This window comes from Pelophylax lessonae, assembly GCF_965119305.1.
Source record: "Pelophylax lessonae genome assembly, chromosome: 7".
NCBI classification, from domain to species: Eukaryota; Metazoa; Chordata; class Amphibia; order Anura; family Ranidae; genus Pelophylax; species Pelophylax lessonae.
Genome location: NC_138774.1, coordinates 152307700 through 152325312, shown reverse-complemented (window position 1 = coordinate 152325312; position 17613 = coordinate 152307700). Strand labels below are relative to the sequence as shown.

The window sequence follows — 17613 nt, the reverse complement described above, 5'->3', positions numbered from 1 at the left end:
TGTGATGGGGAAACGTGTAGTATCTGAAGTATTGATAGACAAAAAAAAAAAGAATAAGCATTTCCCAAAGAAACAAGACTCATTGTAGGATGATTACTGGCAAGTGGATTTTCTATAATATATATAGCAGATTACTTTTTTCTTTTTTGGAATACTGTCTTTAACTACTTGCTGACCAGCTGCCGTAGTTTTACAGCGGCAGGTCGGCTCTATTACGCGAAGCGACGTACCTGTATATCGCTTTGGGTAACAGATATTCGGGGCGCGCACACATCCCAATTGGCCAGAGCGGGTCCGGCGGACGCGATGTCCGCCGACCACCCGCGATCGCTCCCCATGGAGACAGAATGCCGGTCTGCCGATGTAAACAAGGCAGACCGTTGTCCTGTTAGAGATGAACACAGGGATTCTGTGTTCCTCCTATTTAGGAACACAGGTCTCTGTGTTCATCCACTGAGTACATCTCCCACACAGTTAGAGAGCACTCCCTAGGAGCACATCTAACCCTTTGATCTCCCCTGGTGTTAACTCCTTCCCTGCCAGTGTCATCATTAGTACAGTAACAGTGCATATTTTTGGCACCGATTACTGTATTAGTGTCACTGGTCCCCTCAAAAGTGTCAGTTAGGTGTCCGATCGGTGTGCCTCAATGTCGCAGTCCCGCTAAAAATCTCTAAATGCCACCATTACTAGTAATAAAAATAAATAAATAAATAAATAAAAATGACATAAATCAGCCACTAAGCAGGTTTTTGTTTCTGTTCTGACCAATACATTTATAAACATACCTGAACCCATAACTGAAATACCACTCCAATGACCTTCTGCCAGACTACCTGCAATTGAATCTCTAACTAATCTCTATCTCTATCTACCACTTGAAATACTGCTGAGTACTGCTGGTCCCCTCAAAAGTGTCAGTTAGGAGTCCAATCAGTCTGCCACAATGTCGCAGTCCCGCTAAAAATCGCTAAATGCCGCCATTACTAGTAATTAAAATAAATAAATAAAAATGGCATAAATCTATCCTCTAGTTTGTAGATGCGATTTTTGCGCAAACAAATCAATATACACTTATTGCGATTTTTTTTTTACAAAAATATGTGTCAGAATACAAATTGACCTAAATTGATAAAAACCATAGATTTTTTAATTTTTTTTTTTATTGGAAATGTTTTATAATTGTATATTGTTTTTTTTTTTTCAGAGTTGTTGCTCTTTGTTTTTTTTATAGCGCAATAAATAAGAATGGCAGATTTGATCAAATACCACCAAAAGAAAGCTCAATTTGTGGGAAAAAAAGGACATCAATTTTATTTGGGTACAGCATCGCAGGACCGTGCAATTGTCAGGTAAAGTTACGCAGTGCCGTATCGCAAAAAATGGCCTGGTCATTAAGAGGGTAAAACCTTCTGGTCCTTAAGTGGTTAAAGAAATCTTTATATTTCCACTGTGCACGCAGCTTTGTATTGCTGTTTGCACTGTGTAGTCTTTTTACTTTGCTTGCAGCTTTTATATTTTTTATCCTGGGTTTATCTGCCAGTACATTTACAGTATAATAAATTCGTTTGTTCACTGCTATGTTAGAGAAAACTTACCCCAGGCCGTTTCCACTCTATACTGTGTGGGGGAGCTTTGCTGTAGAACAAAGACTCATCAGTTGCTGGGAACTCTGGATCTTCAAACAATCTTCCTTTCTTCACGCATTCTGCTTTCAATTCCAAGAAATTCTGATTCTTAAACGATCTAACCGCAGGAGTCATGTTTTATACACTAAAAAAGTGGAACGATGTAGGTTTAGATTTGAAATACTTTCCCAACAAATCAATACTTAAGGTATTTGAATTAATAATTATATGCTATACATAGACGGAGATGGCAAATTTGTATTATGTAATATTTTATTCATTTGTTCATTTTTTTTCTCCTTCATTTGTACATTTAGTACTTACATGTTTTTTTATTTTTTAAGGCTAGTCGTGTTGCATTATTCCTTCCCTCTTATATGTACGTGGTTGTATACATAGTATATGTACAGTATATACTGTGTATATTCTCAACAACAGGTCAAAGTATCATGAAGACCTCATTTGGTCAGCATGCATCAGTTCCTGTGACATCTTGGGTTGCTAAATGCCGCCATTACTAGTAATAAAAATAAATAAATAAAAATGACATAAATCAGCCACTAAGCAGGTTTTTGTTTTTTCTGTTCTGACCAATACATTTTTAAACATACCTGAACCCATAACTGAAAGACCACTCCAATGACCTTCTGCCAGACTACCTGCAATTGAATCTCTATCTAACTAATCTCTATCTCCATCTACCACTTGAAATACTGCTGAGTTTTTTGTCTTTACTGATACCAATTTGTTGGTTATATTAAAAAAAAAAAAATGATGACAAGTGCCCTGCCCTCACCAAAGTAAAGATAACATTCAGGCACTCTAGGCATACAGACTGGTGTCCCCATTACTGGAGCATTGGAAGCACATGGTAGATTGGAAGCACTATGTGCATGGGTTCAAACTAGAGGCTCTCGATCCAGAGCTAACGAAAGGTTGCAGGTTCTTTTGTACTACCCATGCTCCTGAATGTTAAGGTAATGGGTTTTAGGCACCTAGTCTAAATTTAATGTATGAAATATTATTTATTATACTGGGAACAAAAAGAATGTTTAGAATTCAGGTGAAAGTTGAACACTTTGGTTCTAGAGACATAATCTATCTCGTTTTAATATGTGTTATTTTTAGGCTCCCTCTATGAAGAAATCCTGCAGTCTTCTATAAGCAAATGCAGAAATGGTGCGGACAGTTTGATTGAATATGACTGTAATCACCAGAACAGCATGTCTGCCTCTCTGACAAACTCAAATCAACAGTGAAGTCTGTGGCCAACATAACCCTGCTCTACTCTGGTTACAGCACAGAATGCAAGCTCATTACTGGGCAATAAGATGTTTTCCTACCATTATTTAAGCTTACTAGTTAGACATTGCTGCAATAATTGGCTAATAAATGAGTATATTGCATACAATTAAAAAGATCTGCTGACAACTTACATATATGCAAAGTTATAGCTCTGTCACTCTTAAAGTGTACCCTAGAGCAATATTTAGGCATGACTATGTGGTTTTCCAGCCCTTGCAAAGCCGGTGTTTCACAGATGTATATGCATAATGCATTTGTTAATATACAGTATCTCACATAAGTGAGTACACCCTCACATTTTTGTAAATATTTTATTATATCTTTTCATGGGACAACGCTGAAGAAATGACACTTTGCTGCAATGTAAAGTAGTGAGTGTACAGCTTATATAACAGTGTAAATTTGCTGTTCCCTCAAAATAACTCAACACACAGCCATTAATGTCTAAACCGCTGGCAACAAAAGTGAGTACACCCCTAAGTGAAAGTGTCAAAATTGGGCCCAAAGTGTCAATATTTTGTGTGGCCACCAATTTTCCAGCACTGCCTTAACCCTCTTGGGCATAGCGTTCACCTGAGCTTCACACGTTGCCACTGGAGTCCTCTTCCACTCCTCCATGACAACACCACGGAGCTGGTGGATGTTAGAGATCTTGCGCTCCTCCACCTTCCGTTTGAGGATACCCCACAGATGCACAATAGGGTTTAGGTCTGGAGACATGTTTGGCCAATCCATCACCTTTACCCTCAGCTTCTTTAGCAAGGCAGTGGTAATTATTGAGGTGTGTTTGAGGGTCATTATCAAATTTCCTGCAGCCCAATCTTCAAAGGGAGGGGATCATGCTCTACTTCAGTGTGTCACAGTACATGTTGGCATTCATGGTTCCCTCAATGAACTGTAGTTCCCCAGTGCTGGCAGCACTGATGCAGCCCCAGACCATGACACTCCCACCACCATGCTTGACTGTAGGCAAGACACGCTTGTCTTTGTGCTCCTCATCTGGTTCCCACCACACAAGTTTGACACCATCTGAACCACATAAGTTTATCTTGGTCTCATCAGACCACAGGACATGGTTCCAGTAATCCATGTTCTTAGTCTACTTGTTTTCAGCAAACTGTTTGGGGCTTTCTTGTGCATCATCTTTAGAAGAGTCTTCCTTCTGGGATGACAGCCACGCAGACCAATTTGATGCAGTGTGCGGCGTATGGTCTGAGCACTGACAGGCTGCCCCCCCATTCAACCTCTGCAGCAATGCGGGCAGCACTCATATGTCTATTTCCCAAAGACAACCTCTGGATATGATGCTGAGCATGTGCACTCAACTTCTTTGGTTGACCACAGCGAGGCCTGTTCTGAGTGGAACCTGTCCTGTTTAACTGCTGTATGGTCTTGGCCACAGTGCTGCAGCTCAATTTCAGGGTCTTGGCAATCTTCTTATAGCCTAGGCCATCTTTATGTAGAGCAACAATTCTTTTTTTTCAGATCCTCAGAGTTCTTTGCCATAAGGTGCCATGTTGAACTTCCAGTGACCAGTATGAGAGAGTGAGAGCGATAACACCAAATTTAACACACCTGCTCCCCATTCACACCTGAGACCTTGTAACACTAACGAGTCACATGACACCAGGGAGGGAAAATGGCTAATTGGGCTCAATTTGGACATTTTTACTTAGGGGTGTACTCCCTATTGTTGCCAGCGGTTTAGACATTAATGGCTGTGTGTTGAGTTATTTTGAGGGGACAGAAAATTTACACTGTTATACAAGCTGTACACTCACTACTTTACATTGCAGCAAAGTGTCATTTCTTCAGTGTTGTCACATGAAAAGATATAATAAAATATTTACAAAAATGTCAGGGGTGTACTCACTTTCATGAGATACTGTACATCTGACATGTACATGTTTGTTCTAGACTAGTGGCATTGCAGTCATTAGAGAAATTACAGTATAAGAAATAGAACGCTATAAAAGACATATTTAAAAAAAAAAAAAACAGCAATAGCAGTATTTTCACATGTTATGTAAGGAGGAGAGCCATATTTGCTAAATATATTACCACATTGAGGTTCCCAGTACTCTAAAAAGAGGAAAAAGAGCAAAAGAAAGTATATGTTGGACACAGGGAAGGGAGTGGGGGCTTAATGAATGTTGTTTTGTCCTAAACAAGCAAATCAGTTTTTTTTTCCTTTTTTTGAGCGATATTGCAACATAATGAATCAGGAGCTATGCCACAATCCAGCAGAATTTCCAGCACACAATTGATAATGACCGAAATGACATAATAGCTTCCTGACAATAATGTGCAATTTCTCAATAAACGCCCACAGTAAATATTGATCCATATTATGTGAGAGAGGATGTAGCAGTAATATAAAGAGACGATCATAGTAAACACCTTTTAGCAAAAGGATTTCTATTCACAGTTAATCATGTGTGTTCCTTTCCTAGAGGAATACAATGATTACTTTACTGTTAATTATTGTTCACTGCAACACAATAAAAACTTACATGTAAATGTAATCACTACTGTGAAACATCAAACAATTCCTAAAAAATAAAGCTCTGATGTTCCATAATCATTAAAAATAAAACAAGATTCTGTAAATGCATAAAACAGCATCACCCAAAGGAGCACTTAACAACATGCCAAGCTGGAACTGTAAGTTACCTGTTTAATGAAGAGAGCCACGCTGTAACTAATTCAGATCAGAGGGATCTTAATGTGCACGAACTGCGGAGAGCTCTCTGGTGAGCAGGGATGAAAATGTTCTATTTCATGTCACTAATTAATTTTTCTTCCATTTATGTTGATGTAAATTCAATTAATTTAACGAACCAAATTTGTGTATAGGAGGAACTCTTACCCGCTGATCAGCCTAAATTACCAGCTGTAAGGTGGTAATTTCATATTCCAAATTAGGATGTTTTTAGTTATTTAAAATGTTTTGTTTGTAATACAGGAGTTTAAAGCTGAACTGTGAGCTGAAAAAAATCCTCTGCAGTGGATTTCAGCACAACAAGGGTTAAATGCTAGGGGGTAGAGTAAAAGTATAATACTTCTAAATAATTAGGTATTCTACTTATAGTATACTACTAATATTATAATTTTACTAAAGAAAATCTGTCACCAAGGAAAGAACTCTTTGGCATGCAAGCGATTCACCAGTTAGAAAAAATAACAGTGGAAAGATTATTGCTAAAATGGAACTAAACTACAGATCTCCAAAATCCCCCGAGCCAGGCTGTGCATGCACAGAGCACTTTCATTAATTGCTAAAGAAGGTTGGCAATGCCGGTAACCCTATCATTGATATTTCGCTGGATCAAGGACAGGTGAGTATAAGAATTGCAGGGTAATGGGGACATGGACTTTTATAAATGATATGTATCTTTAAACACAACACTAGAGGCATCCAAATTTGTCTAGACTTCAGGTTTTTGTAACTTGCATATAATTTTGGCTAGGAAAAGTAGAGCGAGAGAGTCAGTACTCTGAGCCGATCAGACTCTGCTGTAGTGTACATGTGCCGACAATGAAGAAGGGGAGAGAACTGAAAATCCTTTAGTAGGTAAAGCAATATATATATATATGTAGCACCCTCCAAAGTAGGTGCTGGGTAAAGTATAGTGGGCCTTGTCTGCTTATCAGCATGGCCATGATTTTCAGCTAGGCTGGCATGTGTTCCCAGGTGTGCCTGTTGAGTTGGGGAGTCTCCCCACTGTGTCCCAATGAGGGCTCTCATTGGGCAGTTGAGGAAACCTAACCAATAGGCTAGCACACCAGGGCTTGTATCCATCCTGGAAGGGCAGATTCTGCCCCAGAGCATTCTGGGAGAGGATATAAGTCTGTGGGGAGCACATGACAGGTTATCTTTGGCGGGAAGCAAAGTCCAAGGAGGGAGGGTGCAGCTGTCTCTCCTCCTGTGAGGAAGAATAGGGTATAGGGGATACAGGGCTGAGCTGAGCTGCCAGAAGGATCCAGTGTGCTAAGGACCAGCGGAGCTGTGAGAGATCGAGTTCCAGGAAGGCATTCTGAGTCGTGAGTACTGCAAACTGTCCCTGGAGGTCTGCCTAGTCAGAGAGGACCACTCCGGAGAAGGTCAGAGAGATCCAGGAGTTCGCTAGCCGGTGCAGGAAAAGAGTAAAGGGGGTGCCAGTGGTTGGGCCCTGAAGTATATAGTATTATAGTATTATAGTATTGAGAGTTGCAGCAGTGTCTACAAGTGGTTACCTCAGTCAGAAAGGACTGGAGGAAGCAGAGTAAAGGACTTTTGAGCTAACTAGAGTTTGACCCTGGCTTGATCTCGACCATGCTTCTGCCTCTGCTCCTGACTGACTTCCTGTGTTTGACCCCTGGCCTGGCTTGTGACCTTGCTTCCTGCCTCACCCATCTGTCTAGTCCTGCCAGCACCTCCAGAGATTTATCTACTGTGACCACTTCTCTGCCCTTGAGTGTCCTCATATCTGGAATCATCAGGAAGCTTCATCTTCAGGCAACCCATGCATCTTTGGGCATAGCATCCTCTGTCACCACCTTAGAGGGGTACTCTGCACTCAGCTGCAAGGGGAGCCCTCTCGTAGCCTCCAGCCCGGTACGTGACAGTTGGGTTTAGGATACTTGCAGGGCCGAGGTGAGGCCTGTCCTCTCACATGTACGGCCAAGCCACGCTCCCCCCTGGTCCATATTGACACGATAGCATCATACAGTTGCTGCAGATTTGTCGGCTGCACATCCATGATGTGAATCTCGCATTCCACCACATCCCAAAAGTGCTCTTTTGGATTGAGATCTGGTGACTGTGGAGGCCATTGGACTACAGTGAACTCATTATCCATGTACAAGAAAGCAGTGGTGAGATGATTATAGCTTTGTGACATGGTGCATTATCCTGCTGGAAGGAGCTATCAGAAGATGGGTACACTGTAGTCATAAAGGGATGTACATGGTCAGCAACAATACTCAGGTAGGCCGTGGCGTTTTAAAAAAATGCTCAATTGGTACTAAGGGGCCCAAAGTGTGGCAAGAAAATATTCCCTACATCCCTTCCACCACCCTGAACTGTTGATACAAGGCAGGATGGATCCATGCTTTCATGTTGTTTACGCCAAATTCTTACCCTATCTTAATGTCACAGCTGAAATCTGGATTCATCAGACCAGGCAATGTTTTTCCAGTCTTCTATTGTCCAATTTGGGGAGCCTGTGCGAATTATAGTCTCAGCTTCCTGTTCTTAGCTGACAGGAGTGGCACCGGGTGTGGTCTTCTGCTACTGTAGCCCATCTGCTTCAAGATTCAATGTGTTGTGCATTCGGAGATGGTATTCTGCATACCTTGGTTGTAACGAGCGGTTACAGTCTGCCCATTCTCCTCTGACATTTTCGTCCACACAACTGCTGGTTACTGGATATTTTCTCTGTTTTGGAGCATCCTCTGTAAACCCTAGAGATGGTTGTACTTGGAAATCCCAGTAGATCAGCAGTTTTTGAAATACTCAGACCAGCCCACCTGGCACCAACAACCATGCCACATTCAAACTCAATTAAGTCCCCTTTCTTCCCCATTCTGATACTCAGTTTGAACTTCAGCAAATTGTCTTCACCACGTCTAGATGCCTAAATGCATTGCGTTGCTGCCATGTGATTGGCTGAATACCAATTGGTGTTACCAAGAAATTGAACAGGTGTTTCTAATAAAGCGGCCGGTGAGTGTATATGTAATCATTTGCATAATTGACATTTGCCTGAAGCTTAAAACACCAGTATAGCAATATAGAATGTTTATTTGCAGTGTTCATATTTCTAAGGATTATTGAAAACCTAAATTTAATGCAATGCAATTTCGGTATGTTTTATCACGTATTGCAGCACTTTGGTTATAGTTCAAATCTCATGGATTCGCTTTATATTAGCTGTTAATAAATCATTGCTATGAAAGGTTATGGTATTTGTGCTGACTAGCTGGGCTAACAGCTGGATTGTGTCTTCTAAAACTAAGAGCTGACCATATTAGTCTCAATATGCAGTAAAGTAGATGTGTGAAATTCTGAAATTGTGAAGCAATACTTCAGTGTTATGGAGAAGATCGAAAACAAAGTACAAACCGTTTTTTACTTGGAGTAGTACTGGAATTAGTTCTATTAGAAAAAAAAACTTTTTTTTCATCTGTGTTTGGTTACTTTAGATAGTTAATCAAACTGTCTGTGTAGAGTTCATTTATTCTTCATCGTAAGGTTGATGGTAACTTTAGTTTCCTGTCATTAATGTAACACCTACCTACATTTTTAATACACTGATAATTGTATTTCATATATGGATCAGATTTACTGTCTCCTTCCTATCTAAATAGCATGCTGTACATTGTTATCTCTCCTAAGAGAAGATCAATAAGTCACCTAGAGAGTCCATTTTAATTTGGCCTGAGCAGACTGATGGATTACCACTGAGAAGAACAATATAGAACATTGCTTTGGAACACCGCTAAACTGTTTTGTATTGTCAGCAAATACTGAGACAATCCTTCCTCTAGTTCATTTAAGTTACAACTCCAGACCATTCAGAGGATACATTATTTATCACCACCCTTTGGATGTGCTCCTGTAACCATATTTCTATCCAGGTACATAGACTAGCGGTAATGGCAACAGATCTCAATTTGTAAAGTAAGTGTTTATGGAGTACTGTATCAAATGTGGATATATTCATATTATCATTTTTAATTTTGGAAAAAATTAAATATTGCATAACAGTGTTATACATTTAAGACTTGGAAGTGGCAAATTCCAAGCAGAAGAGCAGATTTCTTCAAGCACAGTAATAAGCTACTGTTGTGAAAATGAAATCAATATACACAGGCTGTTGAATGACTTAGAGGAGAGTGGAACCAATTCTCTTTCTCTCTCTGTATGTGTATATATATATATATATATATATATATATATATATATACACATACATATACATACACACACATACATACATACACACAAATCGATAGGATCACTTGGATCAAGCCAACCATACATGTATCGACATTCAGTCGGTTCAGCAGGGAATGGATGAATTTTGATGCATGTATGGGCTTTGTGGTTTTACAGAAGTCGATCTTGCAGTTGACTAGGGGTGGGCTCTGTATTCAAGTCGAATGTAAGTTCGACTCGAACATCAGCTGTTTGTGTGTCCGGTGTGGGGTTCCTCTTAAAGTGCATACCAGATACGTGTTTTTTTTTTTTCATTTTTTTATCTGTATTGCCAGGAGATGACAGTACATTACAGCCACAAGCAAGTTATAATTACATTTTTTTCATTTAGAAATGTCAGTATTGCTGCAGCAGGCTCCATACATCATACAGATGAGCCACATTACAGGCTCATTAAGGTGACCCCCCAGACATGGTATTTAAAGGAATTTTCTTTTTTATTATTTCACTTTAAGCATCATTAAAATCACTGCTCCTTTAAAAATGGTTGTTTTAAAAACTTTATTTGTATTGATACATGTCCCCCAAGGCAGTATCCGGGTCCCCATACACTTTTTGTGGAAATAACTTGCATATAATCCTTTAAAATTAGGACTTTTGGTTTTTCATGTTCGTGTCCATAGACTTTAATAGAGTTTGCATGTTCGCTAGAACATTTTCCCTGTTTGAGATGTTCTGGTGCGAACCTGAACAGGGGGAGTGTTCAGCCCATCCTTATAGTTGACTTCTGTACCACCACCCTGTCAGATTTTCCCTGCTCGATCAGCGCCAAAGACTATAGCCTTCAATGCTAATCAGTGTATTCTGATGGTGGGGGAGTTTTCCCACTGTCAGAATACCATAGCGTAGCAGACGATTCCCCCATCCACCCGGAATGCGTGGATGGGGAAATTGGGTCAGTTATTTTTCAGTTACCAGTTATCATCTATGGGCTATATGGGTTGCTAACAAGCATGCAGTTGTACATATTTTGCAAACTTACTGTCATAGATTTACCATGTTTAAAACGTATAACTGGAAAATAGTGATTTTATATACATGATAAACAATAAAATAGCTTGTAAAGCCAAAAACACACACACACACCAACTGTTTTTTTTCCTTTTGGGACAAAGGTTTTACATAAATGAATAAAAGTTGACTATTCCAAGTACCCCTGTAAATGATTTGTCTCAACCCTATAACTGCCACTTTTGCTAAACAGCTTTGTTTGTTAAAGAAAACTGAAAACTGACATACGTACTGGCTGAATCGCCATAAATAAATGAATATATATATATATATAAAGCCTAAAAGAAGAAAACGAATGCAGTTACTACAACTAAGTATTGGTATGCTACAGAATAATACATTTTTCTTTTTGGGTTTATTACCACTTTACGTTTTTGGGTTGCCATATGTACTTATGTACTTTGTTGTTTGCCTTATGAATTAATCCTCTAGTGTAAATAAGAGGTAATTAATTGTGACTATCTGGAAGATTAAGACTATGTCTATACAATTGAACTATAAAATGTAAAATGAATTATGCATATATAAACACATTATAGTCAGTTGATTCACTTTTTAAACAAACATCCATGTAAATGTTTTTGGGTAGCTCTGTATTTCTGGTACAAAACAACCATATTTCATCTATTTTACATGCTGACCAAAACAAGCAAAGTGAGGAACTTGAAAAGCGAGGAAAGATTATTTTCCAAATAAACAGACACTGTAGCTGAATCAGATTTTCTGTATGATTCATCTGATTTAGAAAATCCCAAGTTATATAATGAATACTGCATTTCTAACTGTCTACAGACAATAAAAGAACTTGGAAACAAACAGTTACACTTCTTTTTTTTTCTTTGGAAAGATGAAAACCATTCTGTATCTGATATGTCTTACCTCTGAACTCTGTAGCTTTCTATGCTCTGTCAGCTGAGTGAAAAACAATCCCAGAAATCAATATCCTAACATGTTCCAGCTGCCAGGACTGTGCAGAGCTGCTAACCGTACCAAGGTGGTATTCATTAGAGGCGAATCTTGAGTTTAAACCTCATACCCTTGCTTTGTTTTAAAGAGATGTGACTGTGAGTCATAATAGGAGGCTGAGATTCAGTGACCTAGGACTCTGGGAGGTGTAGTCTGGAGCCACACTTAGTATAAGATCTATTATGGGAAGGAGGGGAGTGGAGCAAGTTACAAGAGTATAGGACTATCTGCAACTGACCTTTGCTGAAAAAACTAAAGACAAGCTAACACAGAGTGCAAACAGTTTATGGTTCTTCCACGATATATGCTTTATTTAAAGCGGAATACAATCCATAGATCTCTAACTGTTTCCCCAAGCAGTAACATTCAAGGCATGCCGTGAAAGATAACCATCACAGTTGCTTGTGATTTCAACCAAACTGTCAAGCCATCAAATAGCTGGTGTCATAATTGACTACTTGTGCTGTACCATGGCAACTGCACATCAAACAGAGGCTATGAAAGCAGCTTCTTTGGTTGCAAAGAATAGGAGGGTTTCATTATGAGTAAGTAAGCAGTGCAGGGGCAAAGTATTGTATGCAAAATGCAGTAACCTGTAGCCACCAATCAGAATACATTATGCTGAAGCTGCACAATTAATTCTGATTGGCTACCATGGGTAGTAATTTGCAGACAGCATTTTTCTTCTGATATATTTTTAACCGTATATTTCCATCTACAGTGCAGTGGCTACGCAACGTGTTTATAATCCAGTAGTTGACACATATCTAAGAGAAAATGGGCCCCCGGTGCTCAGCAAAGCATGAAGTACATATAATCCAAAAGATAAGGTGACACTTAACGGGCTTGAAAGGTGAACACTCAGTGATAAGGTTTATTTCAAAGTTTGGATGAGGCAGAAGCTTGTCTTCCTCAGGAGCCTATGCCTTGTCAAAATTGTTTCACCTTTTAAGCCTCATGAATGCCACTTTATTTTTTGGATTACATTGTGTTTGTAATTATATGCTTATAGTTAAAATAAGTAAAAATACTTGTAGCACTACCCCCTACAGGGCAGCTGGATTTTGGGTCCCTCTATTTCTGCACACCCAGGCAACATGCATTTTCCAACTTGCATCCAGACACAGAAACCAGTCCTTAGGCTTGTTTTTTTAACTTGGATGAGATGAGGGCTATGGAAATTCAGCAACAACTTGGATGACAACTTTTCTATGTACAATTTGCAGAAAAAATGTATCCTAGACTGTACTCTCTCTGGAATAATGTCAGTCCCTAATGGATCAGTAGCAAATATCTACTGGCAAGAGCTCTATGTCCCCATAGTAGAAATAGCAAAGTCTCAAACCATATGCAGCAGCACTGTGTCCCCTTGGTAGAAAATAGCATGGTCTCAATTGTATGTAGGAGCACTATGTCCCTTTGGTGGAAAATAGCAAGATTTCAACAGTATGTGGTAACTTTGTGTCCCCTTAGTGAAAAATACCAGCCCACCTGGCTGTTTTGAGAAATGTCCCAAAACAAGGGATTTAGGCTAGTTGTGACACTGTCCCACGAAAGCATGCTAAATATTGCATCTGGATTCTCCCTTAATGGCCCTGGTGGTGATCAAGTACAGGTACTCACACTGTCCCATAAATCATAGAGCATAGACTTCTATTCAGGCCTCCTGCTGGAAAGATCTGTGCTCGCTGGGCAGAGTGTCTCCTGGATGAGATTGTAGGTAAGTGGAGATTCCTCTCTAATTTCTCTGCCGCCTCAGCTCCAGCCTGGAGGCAGATCCCCTCCAGCCCCGGGGTCCCCTCACAGGTCTCAAAACTCCAGCCTCAACACTCCATCTTCCACCCGACAACCTTGCTGGCCAGGCTCTTACATATTTATGAGCCCATCCAACCACCTTGCCAGGCCTCCTGTCCTGGTCAGATTCTCATAAATATACAGATCACTGCCCCTTTACCTCCACCCACTATCTTCTAGAACTTTCTGTTTGTTTCTAGAACCAGGAGAAGGTGCCAGAAGCATGACCTGTAAAGCCCTCCAACCTGACCTTTATCTGAACCCACAGCATTTACCCAGACTCACTCCAGCTACAGTGAGTGAGCTAAATTTTCCTATCAACATTGTACACTAGATGATTCTTCATATTCATATAATAATTTTATGTATATGCTGAGAGTTAAAGTGATTATAAACCTTCAGTGTTTTTGTGGGGTCCCCCACCAGCGCTTCAGGCCCCTCCTCTTTGGCAAAAGCCTGCAGGGAACCCAGGGAAAGTCACTTTCCCTAGGGGCACCGGTGTGTGCTTGCTGTCCAGCCACCTAGTCTGCGCCTATTGACACAAACTGGGCAAATCAGCCCCGCCCCTACTCCCTTGTCATAACATTTGATTGACAGCAGCAGGAGCCAATGGCTTCTGCTGCTATCAATCTGCCCATAAGGAGGGAGACAGCAGCAAGAGCCGCTGTTCTCGTGACTCACTGAATTGGATCGGACTCAGGTATGAATAAGGGGGGCTCTTGCAGTACAGAAGGGATTTTACCCTAATGCATAGAATAAAATTGTATTAAAAATTTAATCCAAGCTGTTCTGCAGTGCTTACCTAACATCTAAAACAAACCACCTGCAAAAATATGTATCTAGATATACTGTGGGGGGGGGGGGGGGGGTTTACTAAAACTGTGCACACAGAATCTGGTACAGCTGTGAATAGAAACCATCCAGCTTCTAGGTTTTAGTGCCAAACCAGTGCACCAGTTTTAGTAAATCTCCCCTGTACAGCTAATGAAATTTCACTTTATAGTCCAACGGTTGTGTTCTTTACAAAATGTTATTATTCATTTAGTGTCCACATTATGAGAACACAACTATATCAACTGCATGGAAAACTGCCTAAACTGTGGTGAAGTCAAAATTTCGGATGTTTTAAACAAAACCTCCTCAGCGAAACATGAGGGCTACCACTGATGGCTTGTTATTCATCAAATGGTTTGTTATTCATCAAATGTTCCTTGCTTGACTGTCATGTTGGCTTTAATACTGACTTGCATATTGCATAAATTATTGAAGCCAGTAAGTCAGAGTAACAGCCAGATAGATAGCATTTTCTGAATTGCATTAGCAATGACCTCTATATTTCTTTTTCAAAAGGTCAATGCTTTTATATTGATAAAAAGGGTATAAAGGTTGGACATGTTTTACCTTAAAGCATTACCTACATTAAGGTAAGACATGTCCCTGTATAGAAATATGTCTTGCCCGTGGTAAAGTCCAAAATTCGGATGTTTTAAAAAAAACCTTCTTAGCGAAACATGAAGAGGAGGTTCTGGGTTGCTCTGTGCAATACCACTTACCAGAGCAAGTAAGTATAACACGTTTATTATTTTAAGCTTTGACACCATTCACAGAAGCATAAATGCACACAGTTATTATAAAATGTAGAAGGCTCTGAATCTAGGCCCACAGACTTTATCTAGAGAAGAACAATAAGTTATTACCCTAAAAATCTAACCTAGCTGGAGCCCGCGATCCAGGAAGGAAGACTGGGTAAAGATGGAAGTTCTGTCAACAGTGACAATATGCCGATTGAGGCATCCATTTCACAGTTAAGTCTTTCTAAATGTGCTAGTATGCAGTGCATACTAGCACATTTTCTAATTCATTTGCAGTGGGACTTACCTGCTCCATGCATTCCAATCTCTAATCAATATTATAATTTACTGAGCAGGGTGTTCCCACTCCCAGAGACCATAGTCATAATGAATCTCCAACTGTACCTATTATTTTAGAGGCATCAGGAGACGATTAGTTAACATTGCAAATCTGCCAGTGCCTGAGAGTTTCTCCATGTGCTGTGGCCTAGAATGTTTTGCATTCTTTCCTAGCAGATTCTTTTATCTTACTTTAACTCTTAGTAGACTACTGTACTTACAATGTATATTTATATATTCTCATGTGTTCCATTAGCCAAGAAACTTTTCATACCTACACCTGATTCACATATTTGTTTTCCCAAATCAAAAGGACATGTGAACTTTGGATCTTTAACATCTAACTGCAATTCCATTAACTGTTTCCTAATAAGAATTACTATCCTTGTTTCAAATGTTTTTTTTTTTTTTTTACATTTGATATATATATATATCTATAGCATTGAACTTTAAAGTATAACTAAAAGCAATTTTTTTTTTAGTTTTGGATGGAGTGGAGAGAGATTAGAACACCTGTCCGTTTTTATTGCTGTTCATGTCCCCGTTAAGGAGATTCACCCTATTTTTCCTGTTTACCATTATCTTTGAAAGTAAAGTAAAAGAAAACCCCAAATTTTGGGTTGTCCTCAGAAAAGTAATTGAGTGAAAATATTCCAATAGTGACAATTATTCTGGTGACATGGGGGTCCCCAAGAAATTCCTTTAATTTGCAAGGATTTCCTGTAACTTCCTGTTTGGCTATGGGACACAGATGGCGATAAAAAAAATCTGACAGGGGTTATAACCCTTCCTAGCTTTATTCAAAATGAAAAAAAAAAAAAAAAAAAAGTTTTGCCCATGGTTCTACTTTAAACAACTCCTGCACTGAAAACAAATTGGAAGTTGGTTTTACTTTTTGGTTATGCTCAGGAAGTAGTCATTTTGTTGCCATGATCTATGTGATATCAAAATAAGAGGAGACTCTAATTCAACTATTTAGAGCTTTAGTTGGACCTCATCTACAAAAAGATATTGATAAAATAGAACATGTCCAGAGGCAGGTAACAAAAATCATGCAATGTCTTAAGGATAAAGCATATCAGAAGAGACTGGAGAAACGTAATATGTACAATAAACCTCATAAATAACAAAACATGACACTAGTTCATTTTTATTATGGTCCACAGCATTCAGAAATTGACTGCTCAATTCTGAATACCCTGCTACAACTGTGGGGCTTGTTCCAGGCCCTCCCAAAGCCCAAAATTAAATAAACACCGTCATCGCGAAAAATTGCCTACAGTGATTTCCAAAAGCCCACGACAAACTGCAATACCACCTGTTAGAGGGATATATTTTGACATTCCTTAATATTCTTGATTCGGGAGCAAAAAAGCTCATTCAAAAACTGGTTGCCACTTCAACCTAGAACTTATTTCCAACTAGACTACTACAATGTCTGAAAATAATTCCCAGATATGCAAAAAAAACCCCTTTAATATCTCCATTTAATCTGTGCATGGGAAATATTAGCCCCACATCATCACCAGCAGGGAAAATGTAGGCTACAACCAATGCCACACCAAACCAGGGAACCCAAACCAGTGTTATTGACCTCTCTCGGAAAGCCAAAAGTTATTTTCTTATATTCAGGCATGCTCCTGCCCATCATCAATTCATTCTGTTCACTGAGCACTTGCCCTATCCTAAACCGCTACCCACTTGCCGCACTAGGAATTCCTTAGTAATGTTAGGCAAACTTTGCAATTTAAACAGAAAGGAAAGTGCAGCCAATTCCCTATCCCCCACAGATGGTGAAACCCCTGAAGTCCACCAAAAACCAGAGCATCAGATCTCATTTAACCACATCAGAGGAGACATTCTGAGCTTCCCCCATCTCTTCCATACCCTATTGTATAAGTCCTCAGGCATTTTTGCCACCAAGTTCTTTACCCAACCTGCCAATTGTATGAAGGACTCCTCCATAGAAACTCTGGAACCAGAAGTGCTGTCAATTCTGCCTCTGGAGCCAGCTCCC

The 17613-nt window shown here is 39.6% G+C and overlaps 1 protein-coding gene across 2 annotated transcripts in view; it reads right to left on the bottom strand.

Annotated features, from left to right (window-relative positions):
* CAPN6 (calpain 6) overlaps positions 1-11996 on the bottom strand; it is a 96912-nt gene extending 84916 nt beyond the window's left edge. For both annotated transcript variants that reach the window (XM_082264321.1, XM_082264322.1), the window contains exons 1-2: positions 11806-11996; positions 1599-1773 (exon numbers count right to left, since the gene is read on the bottom strand). In XM_082264321.1, the coding sequence (XP_082120447.1) occupies positions 1599-1763 (165 nt within the window). In that variant the 5' untranslated portion in view covers positions 1764-1773; positions 11806-11996. The remainder of the gene's footprint in view (positions 1-1598; positions 1774-11805) is intronic.
* Positions 11997-17613: the final 5617 nt, after the last annotated feature.